Raw genomic sequence first — 25,504 nt, forward strand, 5'->3', positions numbered from 1 at the left:
AGCTCACTTTGAACACTAGGCATTCTCACCTCTAGGCATGGCTTATGGAGATGACCAATAGCTTTTACCTGGTGAATACTTGGGAATGTTGTTTTGAGAAAGTTATTGAGGCCTTGTCTATAACTGGTGGGAAAGAATGCTGTGATTGATTATTGATGTCTGCCATTGACCTAGGCGAAGACAGATCTGCCATCTTGGTTGTAGGAAAAGAGGGAAGGGAAACTAACATTTTTTGAGCCTGTACTGTGTACCAAATGACAACCTAGGTATTTTCTTAATTTTGTTTCATTTATTCCTCATATTAACCCTATGAAGAAAGACGTTATAATCTTCATTTTTGCAGTTAAGATGTTTGAGGCTCAGGGATGCTCAATACTCTGCCCCAGATCACACAGCCAGCAGGTGACATGTATGGGGTTAAAACAGAACCTGTGCTCCTGTAATTAGAGCCTGCTGCCCCCCTAGCTCTCAGATGGAAACTTATTTTACTTCCTTAAGCGGCCAGAAATGGGGGGGGTCTATTGGGGTAGCTTGTTTCTGTGTTTCAGTAAACTGCAGGAGAGTTCATATGAGAAGGAAGGATTGACTTGGTCTTTGGGCTTGGAAAAATCATTTGACAAGGCCTTTGATTTATTCTTTGTACCTGTCTACTTCTAAAGAGGATTTGATGTGACTAGTTTAGCTAACTCTTCAAACTGGCAGTGCTTTCTAAAGCTGAAGTTTCTGGTTCTTTCGCTTAGCAGCTCTCAATTTCTTTTTGATAATTCTTGTTTGACTTTAAAAATAATTTTTACTCTTTTAAAAGTTACCATTCCCCAGAGCCCTTATGAAATCATGAAGTAAGAAAAGCTACCTACCTAGTCATCTGTTTACTCATGTATGTAGTCTTTTTCTCTGAACCAGAGTTTTTTTAAACAATAATACATAGAACATAGAATTATGGAAAGCAGGCTGTTCTAGGTGTTAAGGACACTTGAGTTGAAGCCCCAGCCCTGCCACTGACTTGGGTCTTGGGCAATTTCCTCCTGTTCTCCGGGCCTCCTTTTTCTCATCTTTAAAATAGGGATGTTAATACCTGTCTTATTTGTAAATCAAATGAGATAATGTAAATGAACAGTACCAAATCCTAGTAATTGGTATTAGTGGAAAGCATATTGGCCTGACTCCTATTCTTAGCTGTGACACAGTTTGCTGTGTGAGGGGGAAGTATCTTCCCTTCTGGTGGGCCTCAGTTTCACTATCTCTAGAATACAAGTTGTGAAACCCAGTGAACTCTCTCCTACCTCTGTGTCTTTGCACTTGAAGTACTTCCTGCTGTAACCCCTTGTCGACTTTCTCTCCCTAACTCCTTCTTACCCTATAAAGATCAATCCAGCTATCGCCTCCTTTCTGAAACCTTTCCAGTTTGTATTTTGTGTCCCTTTCTCTACCCCTTTGCCATCCATCAGAACAATTATTATGTTTTCATGGAACTTTATGCCTTCTGTGTATCTCCTTCATGAGATTGAGCTTGTTGAGAGCAGGGACTGTCTTAACTGTCTCATCAGTCTCTATTCCTAGCACTCAACACAGGACTTGGTACGTAGTAAATGAGCATATTAAATGAGTATATGTTTATTGGATGAATGAATTTAAAAATGAATGAATGGCTTTTAGGAGTTTAGAAATGGAATAGATTACTATGAAGAAAAGCAGTGAGAACATGAAACTTTTGGTTGGAACTTGTAGGGGGAAAGTTACAGACCTACTTAGTGTGGGTTTTGGGCATTGGATCCTTGCCAGCTCCAGGGTTTGGGGGAACATGGGGCCTGTTTTGTATCTTGATCTGGAAAAAAATGATTCATGGTCTCTCTTTCTTTCAAAGGGAGCATAGTGAGTGTGGGCGATCCTAAGAAGAAGTATACACGGTTTGAGAAGATTGGACAAGGGTTAGTAGGGGCATTTTCTTTCCCTAGAGAAATGACTTAAAATTGTGTGTGCTGGTATATATGATTTTGTTTTTGTTTTGCCTCTCGTAAACCTTGTTCTTCTTTCTCCACCTCACCCCTTACCCATCCAGAACTGTTATATTAGGCTGACTTCAGGTTTAGCAGAATGATGCTTAATATGAGAGATGTGCCATTAGCTGATCATGTTGCTAAAAATACCTCAGCAGTGAGTGAAAAAACCATTTGTTTTCTTAGCACAAAACCTGCTTCCCAAATTACAGGTCTGCTTTTCCAGATTAACCCTGATTACCTAGTGCTGAGACCTAGTAGCACTAATATGAAATAGGAGACTCAAAACTGCAGACCTTTCTGTTAGTGTAATGGGACTTTTTTCTAGGTGGATGCTAGAATTCGTCTCCTGCTCTCTGGTTCCTTCTCTGCATCTTGTATGCTCCCCTCAGTGTAATGAACTAAGCAAATTGTAACTGAGTTCCTATTATGTGCTAGGCATTGTGAATACAGCTATGAATCAGACACAGTCTCTGCCTCAAGGACCTCATGCCTACAGAATGAGATAAACAATCAAACAAAGAATTATGATATACTGTGATAAGTCTTAAAAAGTGTTTGGCTGTTATTTTGAGCAAAATAAGGCAGACATAAAAGAGCAGATACTGTATGATTCTATGTATATGAAGTTCAAGAACAGGCTAAACTAATACATGCTAATAGAAGTCAGAATAATGGTTCCCTCTGAGAGGGGGATGTTGATTCAGACGGGGTATGAGGGAACCTTCGGAAGTAATCTTGGTGGTGAACACATGGGTGTGTCCATCTGTAAAAAATCATCAAGTTGTATGCTCAAGGTTTGTGCAGAGTACTTTAGATAAGTTATACCTCTATCCTAAAAAGGAAAATAATGAGATTTCTACAGACCTGCCCAAATAGCTAAAATTAAAAACGAACTGAAAAAAAAAGTATCTGGCTTGTCGAAAGCTTTCAGTGTTAGTTGAATGAAAGCATTGGTGCTAATGAAATCATTGAAGTTTTCTGCTTTAGTTTTCTTTCTTATATATCCCATGACTTCTGAGACAAAGTATTACGTAATATACTGATGTTGTAGTTGGACAGCATTCTACAGCTTACATCTGTTATTTGCTTCTATTGTTTAATTTAATCTTCAAGATAACCCTGGACTTGAGTGGATCTCAGTTTTTCCTGGTCCAGTGTTTTTCCTACTAGACATGCTTTTGTGAATCGGAACTGGTATAAGGTAGTTAACATCCTGAGAAGAAATTATTTTGCTTGCCTCAGAGTAATCTGAGATGGCATTTCCTTTAGCTAATTACATTGAGATATTAAGAATGTAGTAGAAAGGTACACAGGCAAACGTGGGCTAGCCAGGTCCCACCCCTGGACTTCACTTTCTTTATCTGTAATTTCAAGGAAGAGGGGTTATTGATTCAGGGCCTTTCACCTCCAAAACTTCTGATTCTTTTTTCTTTTTTAATTCAGATGTATGAGGCCCATAAATAGGCAACATCTGCAAAATGTTTTTTCCTTGCTTATTTGACAAGTCTGTTAGTGCTAAGGGAGGAATGAACTATTTATTAAGCACCTATGGTGATGTTTCCATATTCCATGATTTCAAAAATATAAATACCACACAAATATGATGAATTCGTATGATTATAATTTTTGCTTGCTTTTTTTCCCTTTAAGACCTGAAGATTATTTTTTTTTTGACCTGGAATTCATATGTCTGTTCAAGGTAGAAATAATCAAGTACTAACCAGTGGGCCTGAGTAGCTTTCTAGACCTCTGTAATCATGGAGATATAGTCCCAAAATGTCCAGTCCCCCAAGGCCTGGGCATATTTGCCCCTTAAGAATGGTGCATCTGGTTGGATAAGGGCGGATAGTGATAGGAAGATAGATACAAGCTTTATGACAGAAGATGGCTAGAGGTAGGATAATCAGGCATTGGGGAAATAATTGCCAATGCAAATAATCCAATCCTTATTTGATAGCCAGTATCTTATGATCACAATTTCCTGGCATGTAGCTAGGGTCCCAACTAAAGAGTAGTGGTTGGGAAGCTGGTGACCATAATTTCTAGCAGCAAGGCAAACTTACAAGTGACTTTTCTCCCTGGATTGACCTGACTTCCCTGGGAAACATAATCTCAGGGCTTGTCTAGATTGCATTTTTGCAATACATGGAGTTTTAAATTTTTTCAGATTGCATCATATATATCTGACATATAGCATGTATAGTTATAAGTATTGTTGCATATCACCCACCTACAAACATACAGGGTTCGTGGTTATAGGCGTAAAACGAGGTTGGTTTTTAGTTATTTAGAATGAACATGATTACTTTCCTAGCATTATTCCTAGTATTTCTCTGCCTCCCACATGCCTTCCCTGTTGGCCACTAGAGCCTGTAATTCTCTTTATTAGAGTGGGGAGGGGCAGTGGGGAGAATTATTTTTGCTGCTCTTATTATTAACGCTTGCACTGCCAGATTATTTGTAGAACTGCATTTGACAAATGTCACTTCATTTAACAAGTTTTGTCTCTCTCTCTCCCACCTGTTGTTCAGTGCTTCAGGCACTGTGTACACTGCAATGGATGTGGCCACAGGACAGGAGGTGAGTATCCACCACCAACTGTTGCTCCTTCAGTTCTTTTTTATTTTTCTTTTTAGTTTTTAGTCCTTCTTCACTCAATAGGGACACTTCTAGTTTCTTACTATTGCAGACTAGAACTAAACAGGAGTAACACGATGAGACTTACAGATTTTGGAAAAAGTCACTGTGGCTACAGTGTCAAGAACAGATTGGAGGAGATAAGAGTGGAACAGGGGATTCTACTGTTCCAGGGGAACAGGAGTCAGGAGGTCATTGTGTAATTCCAGATGAGCTATGATGGTTTGGACTAAGGTGGTAGCATAGTATGAATGGGGAGAAGAGGATAGATTTGAGAGGTAGGTAGATTTGACGGAATTTGGTGATTGACTGAATGTGAAGATGACTCACAAGTGAGTGATATTAGTCAAGGAGAAAGAAAAAAGGTGGAGGTATAAATATGTTTGAAGAATTTGGATACTGCCTGAGAGACCTTCTTGTGGAACTGCCTGGTGGACAATTGTTTACACAGGTTTGGTGCTTGGGAGAGAAATCTGATATAGGAGAGATTTAAACACATGTCTCTTGACTCCTAATCTAGTGGTCCTTCCATTACTCTGTGCCCAGGATTGCAGTAGACATTGAAGTCCTCATTTGGAGGCACCTCTTCTCTCTCATTTCATTAAGCTGGGAGAACTCTGACCTTATTGCCAAGGCCTGCTGACCCAAGGTCTTACCTTCAGCAGAAGGAAGCCATGCAGGGAATGTAGAGTACTTGAGCTTTCCTTGGATTCTGCTCTTTGGTTGCAGAGCAGGAAGGTTGTCAGGTAGGCTGTGGATGAGGGATGCCTGGGGAAGTTCTTAGTTCAAAGAATACTGGGGCTCAGAGGTTGAGAGAGGCACCTCCTATTCCAATGAAAATAGAGTTGGGCTCCTATAAGGGAAGCTACTAGGACTTGCTTGTGTACGTTTGGCAGTTGAAGCCCCCTGGTATACTAGAGAAGTCATGGTTATTAGGGACAGCACGTATTTCACTGTACTTTTGTGAGTCTTTTATGAACGTCTAAGCCAGATACTGAGGCTCCATCAAGGGTAAGTCAACTTTAGAAAAACAAAATCACCATTATGATTAAGGATTTATTAATTGTTCTTTGAGGTGAGAATCCAACAACCTAGAGGCTTCCCTTTGTCTACTTATATAATCTTGGGCAAGTCATTTGACCTCTCTGAGCCTGAATTTTATTTATTTATGAAATACGCATGATAACATATACCTTATAAAAGTGTTGAAAGAATTCAGTAAAGCAGTGCATGTGAAAATACATAATAAACTTTAAGAATTATATATTTATTAATTTTTGTTTTTACATATTTATTTACTCCACAAAGCATTTACTGAACATTTGCTTTGTGTCACAACTTGTGCTAAGAACTCTATGAAAGATTCAGTCCTGTGCAAGCACTCAGACATTAAAATCATACATAAATGGAAGAGACTATACTTTCCATTGGGTACATATAAGTAAGTCTTGTGGTCCTGGAACCTGTGTTAAAATAATAGTGAGGAAGGAAGGATAGTATCATTGTACCAACTTTAAATATGGTTAATTAGATGCAGAGATAGAAAAGTGGAGGTTATACCAATCCTAAAAAGAACCCTATGAGGTAGGTAATAATATTTCCTTTTTATTGATGAGGAATTTGAGGCACAAAGAGTTTAAATAACTTTTGCAGGGTTGTGCTCAGCATTTAGCAAGGACTGGGTTAGAATCTTTTTTTTTTTTAAGATTTTTTTTTTTTTTTATTTTTCCTTTTTCTCCCCAAAGCCCCCCGGTACATAGTTGTATATTTTTAGTTGTGGGTCCTTCTAGATGTGGCATATGGGACGCCACCTCAGCATGGCTTGATGAGTGGTGCCATGTCCACACTCAGGATCCAAACTGACGAAACACTGGGCCACCACAGCGGAGCGCGTGAACTTAACCACTCAGCCACGGGGCCGGTCCCTGGGTTAGAAACTTTTGATTCTAAAACCTAAACCTGTACTTTCTGTGCTACAAGGCCACAGCAGAGCTAAGGTTAGGCACTAGCACCTTGTCATATTTCTGGCCTCTAGGCCCTTACAGCCTTTGATGGGAGGCTGACTGGTGATGAGTGGTTCCTGGAAGGCCTGGAGGCTGCACGTGTGAGAAGCTGGCCACAGGAAATAGAAACTTGATTTCACTATGTGCCTGCGTTGTGGTTAGAAAACTATGAATGGAATCAAGTCCATTAGGGTGGCTAATGCAGTGTGGTCAGGAAAGCCTCATTTCCTGCCCCAGGGAGTACAAATCTCTAGTGGAGCTGGCAAGATGTTTTCAGTCTTGGTGAGTGAGTGCTTACTGGGGGTTATCCAGCTGGAAAGAGCAGAGCTATTGTCTGTCACATATAGGAAGATTAGCATGTTAGTGCTGGGAAGTCTTCCAGTTACAGATTCAACAATTATTTTTCAAACCCGTTTTTAGAGGGAATGTGTACATTAGAAGGAATAGACTGGAAGAGGCTTTGGAGTCATATAGACCTTTGGAGTCATATAGGCGCTGATTATGACCTTGGGCAATTTTCTTGTGTCTTAGTGTCAATTTCCTTACCTGAAAGTGCAGATAATGATTTTTACTTGGTAGGGTTGTTGTTAGGTTTTCCTAAGATAATGTAAGTACAGCACTTAAGCACTAGCACACAGTCGGCATTCGATAAACAGTAGTGGTGGGAGGATGGTTGGTTTCTGCTGATGTTGTCATTCCTGTTGCTCTGAGCCAGGTACTCATCAAATTAAGTTATTACTATGATTAGCATTCTCATTGTTGTCTTTATTATTTAAATTTATAACTTTTATATGAGTAACACATTGGCTACTATCTCATTTAGTCCTCAAAACAATCCTGTGAGGAGCAGAATCGAGGTTGGGATTATTATCCTCAGTGTATTGATAAAGAGACTGAAGCTCAGAGAGCTTACGATTGGTCAAAGTCAGTAAGTGACAGACTCAGCCCCAGAGCTTAGGTCCTCAGAGTTCAAGTCTAGTTCTTTTTGTATTATAGGAGTGCTACCTGTTGGCCTCAATAGAAGGGATCGGATTAGGTGAAGGGTGTTTAGCCTAAACCATAGTTTAGGACTATATAAGGCTTACTATACTTAATGTAATAGGCTTTAGATCAATGTTTTGCTCTTTATACATTAGAAAAAGCTAATAATCAACGTTATAGGCAACTGCAGCTGGAGCAGAAGCCCAACCTGATAGGAGACACGACTCCAAAGCAATTTTTCTCACTTGGGGTAGGAAATGGAGGTGGTCAAGACATTTAAAAGAATCATTTCTATTCTTATTGATGAACTAGATCTCTACAGAAGACTGTCCATACTTGAAAAAATAATTGGAGTTTTTTCCGTAAAAATTTGAATTTTATTCATCCTTTACACTTCTTGCTGCTTCTGGAAAGACTAATTTAATTGTTCTGTGAGTTGTTCATGTTTTTGTCTGTTTAAGCAGGAAAAAGAGAAAATTTCTCTAAGGAATAAACATTTAGGAAATAATTTAAAGTCTACTCCTGTGGGATAGAGTAGCCTATTGGTGATGCTTTTTGTGGTTCAAAAACAAAGTACTTATCACCCCACTGAATTTTCTCTTTCCCTCTTCATTTCTACAAACATTATTGAGCACCCACTGTGTGTCAGGCCCTGTGCTTGGCACCAGGGATTCTGAGCTTTCAAATGAGCTCTCAAGCTTCTAGAGAGATACACCCTAACATCATACTAGGCAGTATCTGGTGAGTTCCATAAGCACTTTCTATGGACCATAAATATGATCTTAAGGGGCTTTAAAGAAGGGGAAAAGCCTGTCTGGTTTGGAGAATGGAGTTTCTTTAGGCCTGATACAAAGTATAAATAGCTTTTGAACATGTGAAAATGATGCAAAGTATTCCAGTTGGAGAGATAATCAGATCATGGAGTATATGAAGGAATACAGTGGGAAGTAAGAAAGGGGTCAGATCATGAGAACTTTGAATGTTGGGCTGAGGAACATTTCTAGGTAAGCAGGAGCCATTTATGTTTTTGAGCAGGGTAGAGGGTTATCAAATGTGTACTGTGGGGAAGATTAGTCTGTCCGTATGTACAGGATAAATTGGCATCACTTTTGAGGGTTCTTATCCTGATTTTGCTACTGAATAGCTGTGTGCAAGTCACATATCCTCTCTGAATCAGTTTCTTTATCTGTCAAAAGGGGTCAGTAGTAATACTTAGCTCATAAGGTATCTCTGAGGATTAAATGAAATAAACTTGAGAATACCTTACATAGTACCTGACACATAGAAGAAATGGATGCAAAAGTGCATTGGAGACTAATGTACGCTTTATATTTATATTATGTGGAAATTCTTTTACTTCTATAGACAAAAAGCTTATCAAGATCTTTTTTCACACATAAACATTAGAGATCTCATTCTTGTTTTCTCTTTTAACCTGGTCAACTGTGATTTACCTTTCCACACCAAGTTCAAAAAGTCATCTCCCTCTTTATGAAGCCTCTCTACATTGCCAGTTTAAAAGAGGTCTTGCCCTATTTTGTGTTTTCTGTAGCATTTTGTATGGACTTTTGTTATAGCGGTCCTCTTAAAAATATTGTGATTTTTAGAAAGTATTTTTCTAATATAAATATTTTATTTAGTAGCAAGTTTGATCCTCAAACTTTGGTGCACATCAGAATCACCTGGAGGACTTAGTAAAACACAGAGTTTCTGATTCAGTAAGTCTGGGTGGGGCCTGAAAAATTTCATTTCCAACAACAGATGATGTTGTTGCTGCTGGTTCAGGGTCCTCAGATTGAGTACCACTGGTCTATGTTAATAAGTTCTGAATTCCTCAAGGGCTAAGACTGTCCTATTCGTCTCCGTCTCCTTAGTGTTTAAGGTCTGGTACGTAGTAGATGCTCAGTAAATGCTGAGTGACTCTGGTTGCACATTGAATGTACTCTGATTCCAGGTGGCCATTAAGCAGATGAACCTTCAGCAGCAGCCGAAGAAAGAGCTGATTATTAATGAGATCCTGGTCATGAGGGAAAACAAGAATCCAAATATTGTGAACTACTTGGACAGGTATGGAGTGATAGCTTCCGTCGGAGAGAGAGGCCCTTCAGGACTGATGGCTGGTAGAGCTGTCAGAGGAGAAGGCAACACCAGCTCTCAGAACTGCCTCCATTTAAGAATCTTCTATGATGCTTAGCTCTCTGACTCTGACCCTGTGTCCTGCTAGACAGCTCTGATTACTGCACAGTCTTTGTGGATTAAGCTGAACCATACCACCCTGCAGCTTCTAACCTCTGGTCCTAGTACTGTTTGTTCTGCCTCAGGGAAGCCCTTCATCCCATCTGCTGGAGTCAAACATGTAGGTCTTCAAATCATTCTGCATCCCAAATCTTTTCTTATCCTTCTCACCCTCCTGAATAACTTCTCGATTGTCTGTTTTCTCTTAAAATGTGACACACAGTAGTTTCATTTGAGATTTGACCAGTATGGAGAGAGTGGGACTCCTCCATTGTTCTAAACACAACACAACCTAATGATTTCATTCATTTTATATTTTAGGAAGTCGTTTTCATTGTTGACCCTAGTAAGTTTGTAGTCAATTAAAACCCGATTCTTTTTTACATGAGCTTGCCTTAAACCGGTAATGTAGAACTTTTTAATTATCTTGATTAAATCCCATTTTGATTATTTTCAGCCCATCAGAATTCTGTTCTTCAACATAAAATAGTGGTTGTAGCTAACATTTGTCTTATGCTTTACTTTTGTACCAAGCACTTTCATTAACAGTATCTCATTGTGAGGTAGGGTTTATTATCTATATTTTACAGATGAAGAAACTGAGGTTCATAGAAGTTAATAACTTGTCCAAGACCAGTAAGCCAGTAAGTAGCAAATGAGGGTTTTGGATTTGAATATTCCTAGCACCAACATTCATGCACTTTCCAGCATATCATATTCTTTTCTCCCATATCTGAAAAAAGAAAGTGAGCTGCTTGCCCGGGTTTCAGAGACTTCATAGGTGGAGGTGATATTGGACTAAGTCGTCAAGTCTAATTCCTTTACTATTTATATTGCATTGCCAGCTAGATCTCATTTCTGCCAGGTTTTGCCAGATTTCCTGTTCTTCATCTAAAACATTTGGTAAGCTTCTGTTTCTTTAAAGAGGAAGAGAGTTGGGCTTTGACCTTCCCAACAAATGATGTTGAAAGCTGTAGAGAATAAAGCCTTTTCCTTTTGGGGGATGATTGTCTCTCATGATGTGGGCCATGACTGGCTCTGAACAAGTCTCTGAAAGTTATTATTCACCTTCCCATCTCTTTTAAGAATTTATTATGCAGAGAATAAAGCTTGAACAAATTACTGAATGCTATAAGGGTACTAGATTTTTGGCTCATGATAAGGAAAAATTAAAGCTGTCCAATAAGGGTATGGCCTGTCTTATAAAATAGTGAGTTCCTCATCACTGGAGGTATCTAAACACTAAAATGCATGACCATGTTATTGAAGGAATTTGTGTTCTGGAAATGGGATTAGAAGATTTATAAATTGGTTGATCACGCCTTTGCTGGTGTCTCCAGAGGCTTTTACTGTGGAATCAGAAGTAAGTAAGGCTCAGTCCCTGCCCTGAAATAGCTCCCAGTCTAGGAGAGAAAAAAATGACCTGGGAGCTCCTGTAGGAGGACAGAAGTGGGCGCCTACTAACCCGAGCATTCAGTGAAGGTACAGAGTCTGGTTTTTGTGAGTTGTCCCAGAGGAGAACTCTATATTTGTTCTTCTCCAAATATGTGAGGCTCTGAGGCTTTACCTTAATATGTGATTTTTGAAGATACCTTGCTACAGTGTGTAGCCACAAAGTGTTTGAGTCAACCTGAGTCTGGTCTTGCATTTTCTTAGCTTTGACAGTGACATGTGGGCCTAGGTAAAGGGGCTCTGCTTTGTTAATGTCCAGAGAGAGTCTCTTGGACCTCATATTTCTTCCCCTAATCAGTCCAAGTTGACAGATGTCTTCTCAATGTGCCAGATGAGAGGCCATAAATGTGCATTCTTTGTCAAGAGAGGAAATAGGTTCATGCCGGTGGAGGGTTTTTTACCCAGTCCTGAATTCTCTTTTGGTCCAAATCCCCATAGTCTTCTCTTTCAAAAGAGATTGTTGACAAAAGACTTAATCTGTCATATTTATTCTTCACAGACATTAAAAAACTACAAGACGTTCAATTATAAAGAATGCAGAATCTTATGCAAAGAGTACTAGATTGATTCATAATCAAGAGAATAGGATTCAAATCTTACCCGTTGCTTGAGACCATTTGTTTTTTTCCAACAGTCTCCCCATCTGCCTAGCGGTAGTCCCAATGTCACGATGAAGATAAGATGACGTACCACACAGCTCAAGCCATTCTAATCTAGCTCCTTTGTCTAAAGCTAGCAGAAGAATCTGTGGGGCTCTGGGTTATCCTTGTTTTTATTTATCTTATTCTACAGCTGAGGAAACTGACCAGACAGGCTAAGTGACCTTTTGTTTATCACGTAACAGGGCTGAGTGATCCAATCCCTGAGTGGAACTATCAGTTCTAACTCACGTCAGCCCCATAATCTCTCTAGGGATCCAGTACTAAATGGCAGCCCTTGGCTTACCAGAAGAGGCTTTGGCTCTGCAGCCCTTCCTGAATTCATTCCATTGCTAGAATCAGAGACACTCAAAATGGAGATCATTGTCAGCATAATGACTATGACTTGACAGCTTTTGAATGTATTTTATAGCCATTGTTTTATTTAATATTTACAGTTATCTTTTATTTTACTTTCTATTTATTTAAATATTGGCATCTACTGTGCTGGCCTTGGGGGATGGAGTCTTGAACAGGACCCAGAACTTAGCCTCATGGATCTCAGATCCAGTAGAACTCTTAAGGAGGTGTAGTGACTTTCCCTAATGTTGGCAACATGGACTCCAAATCCCGTCTTTGTCAAATGTTTGGGTGCTCTCTGCTTTGATGCTTTTAGAGGTGTGGGAATCATGCCTAATTTTAGGAAGGATTACTTTGTGCTGTGATGAAATATAATTTTATTGTATCTTCAACCTAGCGATCTTAGTTCTGTCCTTTGGGACTTCACAGAAAAGCCAGCTTTGTTTTCTCCAGGCGAATCCTTAAGAGATGTCAAATTAGTGATTCTGTGCCCCAGATTCTGCTTTTCCCCGGAAAAAGGAACCCTAGACTCTTCCAGAGCTGATGGAAATGCGGGTTCACTCTGCGTATATGCGTAGCCTTGGAAACCCAGTGCTGTGGCTCAGTGTACTCTATTCTTTCTCATCCTTTATCTGTACTCCCTGCAGTTACCTCGTAGGAGATGAGCTGTGGGTTGTCATGGAATACTTGGCTGGAGGCTCTTTGACAGACGTGGTGACAGAAACCTGCATGGATGAAGGCCAGATTGCAGCTGTGTGCCGTGAGGTAAGGCCAATGGCCAACTAGGCAGGAAGTGGCCTCCAAATCAGTCTCTCTCAAAATTCTGCACCTGATAGGATCTCAGCCTGGGCACTCTGGAGGTGGGAGAAATTAGTTGGACTCTCCTATCATTCTCATATTACACCTGTTTTTGAAATTCCTATCACCATGATTTTTTCTTTAAAGACAACTTTCTTCCAGTTATAAAATTACATACCCTTTGTAGAAAAATTAAAAAGTACCAAAAATATATAATACATTAAAAAATCACTTATAATTTCAACCCTTAAAGATAACTGCTGTAAATACTTTGCAATATTTTCCTTTCTCTCTTTTATATGGATATAGATTTTAAACATATTTTTATTCTGCTTTCCTGCTTTCTTCATGTGCAATGAAGGAAATAAAGTAGAGTAAGACAGTAGTGACAGAGAAGGTACTATTTTAGACAGAGTAGTCAGGGAAGTTTTTGCCATAGATCTGAATGATATGAAAAAGCAAGCCAAGCGAAAATCTAGGGTAAAAATACTTCCAGGCAAAAGAAATAGAAAACAAAGCTTAAATAGGTATTTTTCTTTCTCCTCACCACTATTAAATTCTAAGGTGTGTAATATGCTAGTGTAAGAAGAGGGGAAAAAGCCTCCACGAGGGCCCTATGAGAAGCAGTGTCTTCAGGGAATAGCCACATTTTCATTAGAGCAAGAAGATGAAAGGAATATTCAGAGAAGTTGAAGACATTGGGTGTTTTGCTGATAAAAGACTGAAACTTTCCAATAGCCCAATAATAGAAAAGTTTGGGAATTAGGGAGAGAGTAGAAGATTAGGCGATTAGAAGATTAGGTTCAGAGTTGTATGGGGATGAATCTAATAGTAAGATTGAGGTTTGATGATGTAAGATCTGGTGGCATACAGATCAAATTATGTAGTTGCATATTTAATCGATATTAGGAAAAATAAAATCATGTGAAATCCATACTGTCCTAGAAAATATGATCACCTTTGCATTAAAAACCCTGGGGTCTAGAATACGCACACTTAGGTTAATGGAATTTACACAGGCTTGAGATTCTTAGGAGATCTGACTTATTTTCTTTGCTGTACCACTAAGGCAGTGTTTCTCAATTTTTTTTCATTATCTCCTCCCTCCCCCACCAAGGAGCCTTTTAAGACATTTTTTCCTAATCACATTACCCCCATGAAATTTAAGACCATAGATAATACTGTATATCTTTTTATGTACCATGGTCCTTCTGAAGGCCACAAACCATTGTAGTATCTAAGATGTTTTGCACTCACCCCAGGAACAGACTGTCACTGGTTAAGAATACATGCGTAAATGTGCTTGGGGAAATCAATTTGCCTCAAATTATTTATCTTTAAAATGGGAACTGCAGGGGCTGACCCCACGGCCTAGTGGTTAAGTTCAGCACGCTCCACTTTGGCATCCTGGGTTCACAGGTTTGGATCCAGGTGCTGACCTACACTGCTCATCAGCCATGCTGTGGTGGCAACCCATATACGAAATCGAGGAAGATTGGCAGAGATGTTAGCTCAGGACAAATCTTCCTCACAAAAAAATTAATAAATAAAATGGGAACTACAATATTCATACTGTATATACCTTAGAGATGCCATATGGGTCAAAAAGAGCTTGGAAAAAATTTTCAATGTTACATAAATAGGTAGATTACTGTTATCCTTAAGTGCTCATAGAGATCATCCCACCTTTTAAAAATAGCTTTATTGAGATATAATTCACACACCATATAATTCACCATAAATTATATAATTTAATGGTTTTTAGTATATTGAGCTGTACAACCATCACCACAATCAATCTTAGAACATTTTCATTACCGCCAAAAGAAACTCCATACCCATTAGCAGTCAATCCCCACCAACCCCACTTCCCAACCCTCCCAGTCCTATGCAACCACTAATCTATTTGCTGTCTCTATAGGTTTGCTTGTTCCAGACATTTCATATATTTGGAATCATGTAATATGTGCTCATTTGTGACTGATTTCTTTCACTTAGCATAATATTTTGAAGGTTCATCCATGTTATAGCATATATCAGTACGTTATTCCTTTTATTAGCAAGTAAGATTCCATTTATTTGTCTGTTCACCATCTGATGGATATTTCGGTCATTTCTACTTTTTGGCTATTATGAATAATGCTATGAACATTCATGTACAAGTTTTTGATTGAAGGTATGTTTTCATTTCTCTTGGGTATATGCCTAGGAGTGGAACTTCTGGTCATATACAATTCTATGCTTAGTATTTTGAGGAATGGCCAAACTGTTTTCCAAAGTGGCTATACCATTTTATATTCCTGCCAGCAAGGTATGAGGGTTCCAATTTCCTGAAATCATCCTTTTAGATCATAATTTTTGACATCTAGAGGCCAGGGTCTCCAGCCTCCTAAGGAAAGCAACTCTTACTTTTTCAGGGAAAAGCCATATCTAGATATTGGTTTGTTCTTAATTTAGCCATTGGCATGTTCTTATAAAGTGAATTATTAATTTGAGAGCATTTAAATAGTATTTTCCAATTGGTTTGCATCTTTAGTGTTTTTCAGTTAGTAGAAGCTTCTAAAATTTTAGTTTGGGGTTATGGACTTAAACTAGTGGACTTAAAGCAAACTTGATTTTGTTTATTTGAGCTTTCTCCCTTTTTTTCTTTGTAAGTCTGGCTAGTGGTTTGTCAATTTTATTTATCTTCTCAAAAAACCAGCTCTTTGTTTCACTGATCCTTTCTACTGCCTTTTTCGTTTCAATAGTACTTATTTCTGCTCTGATTTTTATTATTTCTCTCCTTCTGCTGACTTTGGGCTTTATTTACTCTTTTTTCTCTAGTTCAGTTAGCTGTAGTTTTAAGATTGCTTATTTGGGATTTTTCTTGTTTGTTAAGATGTGCCTGTATTGCGATGAATTTTCCTCTTAATACAGCTTTTGCTGTATCCCATATGAGTTGGTATGGCATGCTATCATTTTCATTTGTTTCCAGGTATTTTTTTATTTCTTCTTTAATTTCTTCAGTGATCCATCCATTGCTTGTTCAGTAGTGTGTTGTTCAGTCTCCACATCTTTGTGCCTTTCTCAGCTTTTTTCTTGTAATTAATTTCTAGCCTTATAGCACTATGATCGGAGAAGATGCTTGTTATTATTTTAATTTTTTTAAATTTGTAGAGGCTTGCCTTGTTTCCCAACATATGGTCTATCCTTGAGAATGTTCCATGTGCAGTTGAGAAGAATGTGTATTCAGCTCTTTCAGGGTGAAGTGATCTATATATGTCTGACTTAAAGCAAACTTGAGATTATCTTTTCTGATCCTTGCATTTTACATACGGGAAAACATTAGCCCAGACAGAGTAAGTGATTTGTCTAGAATGATATTGTTGATCGGGTAGTGGCAGAACCAGGCATTCATAGTTCCATTCAGTCTATGTTACTCATTCTGCCTGCTAAGTATAGGTGTTTTCCAAGGTCCTTTTTTTTCTCCTCTTATCTTCTATATCATTTGCCAGTGACAACCATTCCTATAAGTTAAAAAAAAAATCACCTCTTCACAAATGACTTTTAAATATTTATCTCACATCCAGACCTGTGTATAGAATTTAAGACTCATATTTTCAGTTGACTCCTGGACATTTGTCTGCAAATGGTCATAGGTATATAAAATTCAACATACCCAAAACAGTACAAATTATCTCCTCACCAAAATAAGATGATTCCTAACTTCACTGCTTCTAATATCACTTCCATAGGTCTGGTTTCCCAAATATGTCTCTTATTTGTCACTTTCCTCCAGTTTTATCATTACAAAATGCTTTCCCTTCTTCCTCAGTCGTTTTTCTTGGGCCTCAGGTTTTTTGTCAAGGATCTAATGTTCTGTAAAAGATTTCAAAATACATTGGAGGAACTCATGTACTTAAAACTATTATAAGGTATAATAAGATACATGATAAGAAAGGAATAAGGCAGCATGGAGTGTTAAAAGAATGTTGAGACAGAAGACTAGGTTCTGGACCTACTTCTGCCACTAATTTGGAGGAAGTCATTTTACTCACTGGGGACTCACTCTCTTTATCACAAAATGAAGAGGTTGGATTAGTTGATTCTCTATGTGTCTTCATATTATATGTTCTTTTTTTCTCCCTCTGCCCACACCACTTCAATAGTGCCTGCAGGCTTTGGAGTTTCTGCATTCAAACCAGGTCATTCACAGAGACATCAAGAGTGACAACATCCTGTTGGGAATGGATGGCTCTGTCAAGCTAAGTGAGTAGGAGTGATAATACTTCTCTTCCCTGTGGGACCCTGTCTCCTGTGGGATGGTAATCATAAAATAGTAGTTACAGGACTCACCAAAGGGTCTTTGTTTATTTTCTGGGAAATGTGAGCTCTTTATATTATTCAGCACTGTATAGGGTGTCATTTCTTTTTTTTTTTTTAATTCATTTATATATTCAGCCAAAAAAATTTACTGAATGCCCATTAGGTCCTGTGCTTGGTCCTGTGCTGGGCACTGAGGAAACTTTTGCTCGTCTTCAAGAAGTTCTCAGTCTAGTATGGGAGACATGAAATACATAATTAGAAAAAAGTTTAGTGTGATTTCTTTCATTCAGTCATTCATTCAGCAAACTTTTATTAAATGTCTTTTTTATGCCAGGCACTCTGGGAATAAAAAAATGAGTAAGAAGACGTAGTCCTTCCTATCCAAGCCCTCATGATTTAAACAAACATGATTGCATTAACATATTATATTATGTGAATGAACTGCAGGCAGAACATTTCGTTGAAAAGTGTAAAGACCAGTCGTCCAGACAAATAGGTTGTGTCACACCTTATGGGAAGACTGTTAACAGTCTCTGTCCTGGGGCACAGGGTGATGAACTGATAAAAGCAGGGCCATGCCTATTTGTAGGTGATTAGGGTTTAAGTCTGGGACTCATGCCTAGAGAATAAAGCAAGGATCCAGTTGCCAGATTCTGGGGGGCATGGGCATGGTTTTCAAGAAGAAAGCAGAATTAGGGCAAGTAATCAAGGCCAAAATGGGCAGCTTGGACTTTAATGCCTAGTCCTTTTGGTTTGAGGAGGGGGAGGAAGACAGAGATGATGTTTCTTATGTTCGTCCTACTTCTCTTCAAGGTTGCACAGGGACACGATAAGAGCTGGACATGACGGTGGCAGTTATGACTCCAGCTTTGGAGAGACAAGGGATTGCAGTGGCTGGGAGCCAGGCAGAGCTTGCCACCTAGGGGTAGGCACACAGTCAATACTTATGGAAGGAGTACCCTAAATAATAAATCTTTTTCTTTTTTTTTTATAGCTGATTTTGGATTCTGTGCCCAGATCACCCCAGAGCAGAGCAAACGGAGCACCATGGTGGGAACCCCATACTGGATGGCGCCAGAGGTTGTGACGCGGAAGGCCTATGGGCCCAAGGTTGACATCTGGTCCCTGGGCATCATGGCCATTGAAATGATTGAAGGGGAACCCCCATACCTCAATGAAAACCCTCTGAGAGTGAGTGTTACTAGTCCCATTTCAAGATGTTTGGGCTGTTGTCTTTAGTCCCAGGAAATGGGACTCAGGCTGTTCCCTATGGCTTTTAACCTGGATCTCTCTTTTCTGGATAGAACTAGGCACTGTTGAATTTAAAGTATAAATGCTCAAAGAAAAGGGATATTAGCAGTCACTCATTCATTTATTCAGTGATTATTTGAGTTCCTATCGTGTGCAAGGAACTGTTCTGATAATAAAATAATATCTAATGGCAGAAGGTAAGTGTCGTGAAAAAAAGCAGAGTAAGGGATTTAAGAGAGAAATGGCGGGAGGAGGGAGAAGTGTGCTATTTTATTTAGGGTAAAGAAGGAAGTCCAGTCTTCTAAGTTAATTGAGCAGAAACCTAAAGAATGTAAAGGAGCAAGCCATGAGATTAATCTGACAAGAATTTTCTAGGTATCAAGTATAACAAAGGACTGGATTTGAGAACATGCTGCTTGTGTCCTGGGGAAAACCAAGGAGGCCAGTGTCCCTGAAGTGAGTGAGCAGGGTGGAGAATGGTAGACAAGGTCAGAGAACTGGCAGGGCTAGATCAGGTAAGATCCTGTGGCTATTGTGAGAATGGGGCTTTTATTCTGCAGGAAACTGGGAACCATTGGAGGATTTTGAGCTGAGGAGTATTATGATCTGATTTATGTTATAAATGAATCATTTTGGGTGCTTTTATGGAAAACAGACTGTGAGATACTCTTGTAATTGTTCAGGTAAGAGTGGTGGCTTGAACTGTATTGGTAGGAGCGAAGAATGGTTGGTCTCAGGAAATATCTTGAATGTACAGCTGACAAGATGAATTAGATATCACAGAAAGAGGAATCAACAGTGACTACAAGATTTGGGGCCTTAATTGCTGAAAAAATTCAGTTGCCATTTACTGAGAAGGTTGAAGAGCAGGTAAAGTGAGATGATAAAGAGTTGGTTTTGAATGTGTTAATTTGAAATGTTTATTAGACATCCAAATGGAGATATTGAATAGAGTTGGTCATATGAGCCTGGAGTTCAAGGGTGAGAGATCAGGACTGTAAATACAAATTTATTAGTACGTAGTATATAGTTGGTTCATTTAAAAATCAGAACTGGATGATAAATGAGATTGCTCACCTAGGGAGTGAGGTTTGAGTACTGAGCCCTGGGGTACTCCTGTCTTTACCGGTTGGAGGAACTAGCAAAGTAGACAAGGAGTGGCCTTCCTGGAAGGAGGGGAACTGAGAGAAGTGTGTCCTGCAGGCCAAGAGAACAAAGTATTTCAAGAAGGAGGGTGGATCACTGTGTCAAATGTGACTGATAAGTTGTATAAGACTGAGAAATAAACATTAGATTTGCCACTGTGGAGGTTGTTGATGACCTTGACAGTCAGCATCAGCAGAGTGATGGGAATGGAAGCCTAATTAGAGAACATTCACCAGAGTGGGAGAAGCTGAGATGGCATGTATAAGCAGTTGTTTTTTGTTGTTGTTTTTTGTGGAGTTTTGCTGTTAAGGGGACAGAGAAATGGAGCAGTATTGTGAAGGGCAGTCGAGGGAGGGCTTGTTTTTTTTTTAAAGATGCTGTTACACATGTTTGTGTGCTGATGAGAATGATCTCCTGGAGAAGAGGAAAATGGTCACGTCCCAGAGCAAAGTGCCATCTGTAGGAATGATGTTCTTAAGTAGATGAGAGCGGTTGGATCAGTAAGGAGTGTTAGATTAGAGTACAGATAATTTATCCTTCGTAATAGGAGAGGGAAAGCAGAGTATATGAATACAGATGCAAGTAGTTGGTAATTTTGGTCATAGGCAAATGTGAGAGTTATTTTGATTGCTTTTATTTTCTCATTCATTTCAACCTCCCATCCAGTGTAGGAATTCCCTGTGTGTTGTCGCTGATAGACAGTCATCTAATCTTAACTGGACACCTCTTGGATAGCTCTGATTATTGGAAAGTGCTTCCATGTACCAAACTGAAACTGCCTTCTGTATTTTGGTCCCAGCTTTGTTCTCTGAATCCACACACCAATCACCTTCCCCCGTCTTAGAATGGCCTTGAAAATGATGATCAGTAAGGTATGATGGAAATAAGACTAGGATTAGAGTCAGAGGACATGAGCTCGTACAAACAGCATGATCCCAGGCATATCTCTCTCTGTTTCTGGACTTTATCTGTGAAATGGGGCTGCTAATTCTTGCCCTGCCTATTATCCAGAGTTATTGTGGTCATTACATGAGTGTTTGTGTAAGCACTTTGTGAATTAAAGTGCTGAGTGCTTGAGAAGAACTGTTTTTCTTTCCCTTTCCCAGGAGATGCTTTATGTTAGGGGACCAGGGAGGCAACAGTGCAACAGGTTGCTGCTTTACAGAACACTTCCGTTTTATATTCCCCTCCTGCTGGAAGAGATCAGTTCTTAAGATGACTGAGGTGAAGGCACCAGGAATAATTTCCTCCAGCAAATGGGCAGATGTTTAACTCATCAGGCTAGTGAATAATAAACCCTTTAGATCTGTAATCAAGAAGAATAAACCCTTGGGTCTGTAATACACTTCATAAGTTTACAAAGTGCTTTCCTATATATTATCTTGTTTTATTTTACAGACATGTGAGATAGGCACCATTATCCTCCCTATTTTACAGATGAGGAAGTTGGAAGTTTACTGGCTTGCACATGGTCACATGACCTCTAAATGTTAAACCTGATCCTTAGGTCATTTTCTTTCCGATATACCAAAGCTGCCTCTTTGTGTCCTAGAGGCATAAAACAGCTGACCATATTTCTAGAGGGCATGTCTGGGGACCAAGAGAGAACTTCCAGTGGGAGCCTAAGGTCATTCTCCATTTGTATTTCCAGGCCTTGTACCTCATTGCCACCAATGGGACCCCGGAGCTTCAGAACCCAGAGAAGCTGTCAGGTATCTTCCGGGACTTTCTGAACCGCTGTCTTGAGATGGATGTGGAGAAGAGAGGTTCAGCTAAAGAGCTGCTGCAGGTAACTGTCCCTTTGCAGGGGAGCACCTAATTTGAGGAATCACTAAGCCAAGCCTTTTTTGCTTCATTTTTGTCTGTGGGGTATTGGTTATTATAGAACTAGGCTTCTCTCCTACCACTTCCCACACTCACCCTATATTCCTAATTCCCTAACCTTCTTCATCCCTGGGGCTTTGCTCACATTATTCCCTTAGGCTCTTCCTCAACCTATTAAAACTCTATACATTCTCTAGGTTCAGCTTAAAAATCTTTCTGAGCTCCTATTGAACTTTGCCTATATTCTTCTTTCTTTTTTGCTGAGGAAGATTCTCCCTGACCTAATGTCTGTGCCAGTCTTCCTCTGTTCTGTATATGGGTTGCCACCACAACACGGCTGCCAATGAGTGGTGTAGGTCTGTGCCTGGGACCCGAACCTGGGCTGCAGAAGTGGAGCACACCAAACTAACCACTAGGCCACAGGGCAGGGCCCAGCCTATATCTTTCTTTAGTACTTCTTTTATTCTGCTTGAATTAGTCTAGCAGAGTTTGAGTCTTGGTAAGAAGAAATGCAAATCTCTGACATGCAAATATTACACAAATTATATTTTACTGAGATAAGCGCAAAAGATCCATTTTCAGTAAAGGATTTCAGAGGATGTAAGTTTAGAGGATAGTTAACGAATGCAGCTTTTCCAGACTTCCCAGTTTCTTCATTGGAAACCCTCTCAAATGGTGGCGGTGATGTTCTGCTTGTTTGGAGTGCGATTCTGCCAGGTTGTGGGAAGCCTGGAGCTGGGAGTTTACCAAGCTGCGTGTACTCCCACCCGCTCAATCCTGACATTACGGCATAATTATTTCATATGGTTGCAAAAGCTGCCTTTAGCAGGCCACATTATTTGTATTTAACATTTATGTTCCAGGTACAATTTCTTCTTACTAGTGTCATTTTACTATGTTGCCTACTGGCGACTTAATAATAAGTATCACCTGCAACTCTAGCACAGTGATTAACCCGTAGGCGTGCACAGTCAGTTACTTTCGTATTATGAGGACCAAGAGGAACTGAGCATTGCGATATCCCAACAGTCAATCTGATGGCCAAGACAGCTACTAAGTGACTAACTGGCAAGTAGCGTATACAGGGTGGATATGCTAGACAAAGGGATGATTCATGCCCCAAGCAGGTTGGAGCGAGATGGCACAAGATTTCATCATGCTCCTCAGAACAGTGCAATTTAAAACTTAGGAATTATTTATTTCTGGAATATTCCATTTAATATTTTCAGACTGCGGCTGACTGCGGGTAACTGAACTTGCAGAAAGCAAAACACGGATAAGGGGGGACTACTGTACTGCCAAACAGCTTTCCAAAATGGGGGTTTGTTATCTTTTAAAGATGTCCTTCAATTTGGGGATGGTCTGAAGCTCTCCAGGCAGCACCTTGTGCAAATGTGGATGCTCTTAACATCTTGTAGTGGTTGCTGAGGAAGAATGATAGTCATGTGTCTTTTGCTCTTTCTCTCCTTTTCTAGCATCAGTTCTTGAAGATTGCCAAGCCCCTCTCCAGCCTCACTCCACTGATTGCTGCAGCAAAGGAGGCAACCAAGAACAGTCACTAAAACCACGCCCACCCCAGCCTCATTGTGCCAAGCCTTCTGTGAAATAAATGCTCATTTCAGAAATTCCAACCCCTGATGCCCTCTCTTCTTTGCCTTGCTCTTCCCATTTCCTGATGTAGCGCTCTCAAGACTTTGATCCTTGAAAACTGTGTGTCCAGCATTGAAGAGAACTGCAACTGACTAATCAGATGACGGCCATTTCTAAATATGGAGTTTCCTCCCAATAGTGGATGTGAGGGTGGTTTACGATCAAGAGCTTATATGAATAAACCCTTGGACTCCTATTTCTACATAGCAAAATCTCCACCCCTCCAGCCTCCCCTTTGCCAGTCACTTCTTAACTATATAAATTTTTGGCTTTATAACATTATCAATTTGTAATTGGTTGAGATTTCTTTAGTGCTTGCTTTTCTGTGACTGAATTGCCCAAACACCTTATTTTACTGAAAATTGGAACAGCTTGAGGAATGCCTTGGGGGTTAATAATCTGCCAGGGACATGAAATGGCTCATCTTCCTGGACCATGACTTTGGCGCAGCTGATCCTGATATGGGAGAGAGAGCTACCACGTTTTTCTTTGTGTATGCTTCTAGCAGCTCTTTGGGAGAATCTTGACCCAGTAGTGTTCTCTATGCTATTTCTTGTGAAATGCTCTTGGCTATGTAGCAGCTTTTGACTCCCTACATCCCCTAGGCTGCTGCCCCCATTCTGTCCTTGTTTATAACATTGAGAGGTTTCCTAGGGCACATGCTGGGTGAGAGTGTGAAAAGTCAGGAAAAAAATGTAGCTGCTTTTAGAATACGGCTGGGCATCAGCATCTGTCCAGCTATACCTATGTGACGTTTCAAGAACTCAGCCTCTTTTTCCCATCTGGATAAGGAGCTGAAAGATTAACTCAGATCTGCTGGAGGCCTGAATCTTTGGGTTAAGGGAAGGATCTCCAAATTTGAGACTACATGTTAGTTTTGGATGGATTTGGCAGCCTGAGATGATACTCTGCCAGCTGTGAGGGGACCCTGTTTTTATGATGCATGGCCAAGCTCTCTGCAAATGGAAATGCTTGCACTGGGTGTTGGGGATGTTTGCTACCTCCTGCTATCTTTGTGGTTTTGGTCCTCCCGCTATGGTAGGACCCCTGGCCAGCATTGTGGCTTGTTATGTCAGCCCCATTGGCTACCTTGTCATGCTCTGAGGTACCACTGCCTCTGTAGCACAAGTTTTATTTCCTTCAATAAAAGAAGATGAAAATATTCTACTTGGAGTATGCCTTTCTTTCTTCCTTTCCTTTTTTCCTTCCTTTTCTAATTTTTTATTTTGAAATATTATCAAACTTAAGAACAAGAAAAATACATATATTATAAAATATATATATATTTTTCTTCCTGAATCATTTGCGATTTAAGTTAGAGATAAGATCCCCCTTTACCAGTATATACTTTAATGTGTATTCTTTCTTCTTAACACTTTTACTTTAAATATAAAGAGAAATGGGCCAAAAATGTTTGTATATTATGAGATATTGGCTCAGGCAGTTATGGAGGCTGAGAAGTCCATGATCTGCGTCTCTGGAGACCCATGAAAGCCAGTGGTGTAGTTTGAAGGCCTGAGAGCCAATGCTGCAGATTCCACTTGACGTCTGATGCCTGGGAATCAGGAGCACCATGGGCAGGAGAAGATTGATATCCCAGCTCAACAGTCAGGCAGAGAGCAACCTTCCTCCACTTTTTTGTTCTACTTGGGCCCTCAATTATTTGGATGATGCCCACCCATACTGGGGAGGACTTTCTGCTTTACTCAGTCCCACCAATTCAAATGCTAATCTCTTCTGGAAACACCCTCACAAATACACCCAGAAATAATGTTTAATCAGATACTAGGCCCAGTCAAGTTGACAGACATAAAGTTAACCATCACACGCCCCGTCCCCACCTCCAGGTGAAGGAGATAACTCCAGGAGGCCATAAGTGAGCCAACAGCTCTTATAATGCTGTGTGGTTATGGCTTTTAGGTCAAGGGGTTAAAAGTGATAAGATTGGTGACCCCCAATATTGTTGTATGGAAAAAAAATACAAAGGCACAGGAGATCCTCCATGCAGTTACTGAAAGGACAAATACAGTTGGATTGCTTATATGTAAGACAGAAGGAATGTTATAGCCCATCAGAAGACAAGAGTGCTAAGGGCCCCAAGACTGTACCTTCTCACTTTGAGATCAGTGGTAAACTGGTTAGTCTGATGAGCCCTGAGGAACTGTTAGCTGATTGCCCCTCTGGAATCTGAGAGTTGTCTGATTAGTTAGGTGTTGGCTATCCT

General features: G+C 39.9%; 1 protein-coding gene across 22 annotated transcripts in view; it reads left to right on the plus strand.

The window, feature by feature from the left end:
- The window catches only part of PAK1 (p21 (RAC1) activated kinase 1), a 133,850-nt gene extending 109,403 nt beyond the window's left edge, over window positions 1–24,447 (plus strand). For 21 of the 22 annotated variants that reach the window (XM_070274350.1, XM_023645654.2, XM_070274348.1 and 18 more), the window contains 8 exons: window positions 1,865–1,928; window positions 4,532–4,580; window positions 9,576–9,688; window positions 12,954–13,071; window positions 17,253–17,352; window positions 18,404–18,600; window positions 21,458–21,595; window positions 23,106–24,447. In XM_070274350.1, coding sequence (XP_070130451.1) covers window positions 1,865–1,928; window positions 4,532–4,580; window positions 9,576–9,688; window positions 12,954–13,071; window positions 17,253–17,352; window positions 18,404–18,600; window positions 21,458–21,595; window positions 23,106–23,192 — 866 coding nt within the window. In that variant the 3' untranslated portion in view covers window positions 23,193–24,447. Of the gene's footprint in view, window positions 1–1,864; window positions 1,929–4,531; window positions 4,581–9,575; window positions 9,689–12,953; window positions 13,072–17,252; window positions 17,353–18,403; window positions 18,601–21,457; window positions 21,596–22,372; window positions 22,388–23,071 lie in introns of all 22 variants that reach the window. The other variant, XM_070274357.1, reaches the window with a different exon arrangement.
- The last annotated feature ends 1,057 nt before the right edge of the window (window positions 24,448–25,504 follow it).

This window comes from Equus caballus, chromosome 7 (assembly GCF_041296265.1).
Source record: "Equus caballus isolate H_3958 breed thoroughbred chromosome 7, TB-T2T, whole genome shotgun sequence".
Lineage (NCBI taxonomy): Eukaryota > Metazoa > Chordata > Mammalia > Perissodactyla > Equidae > Equus > Equus caballus.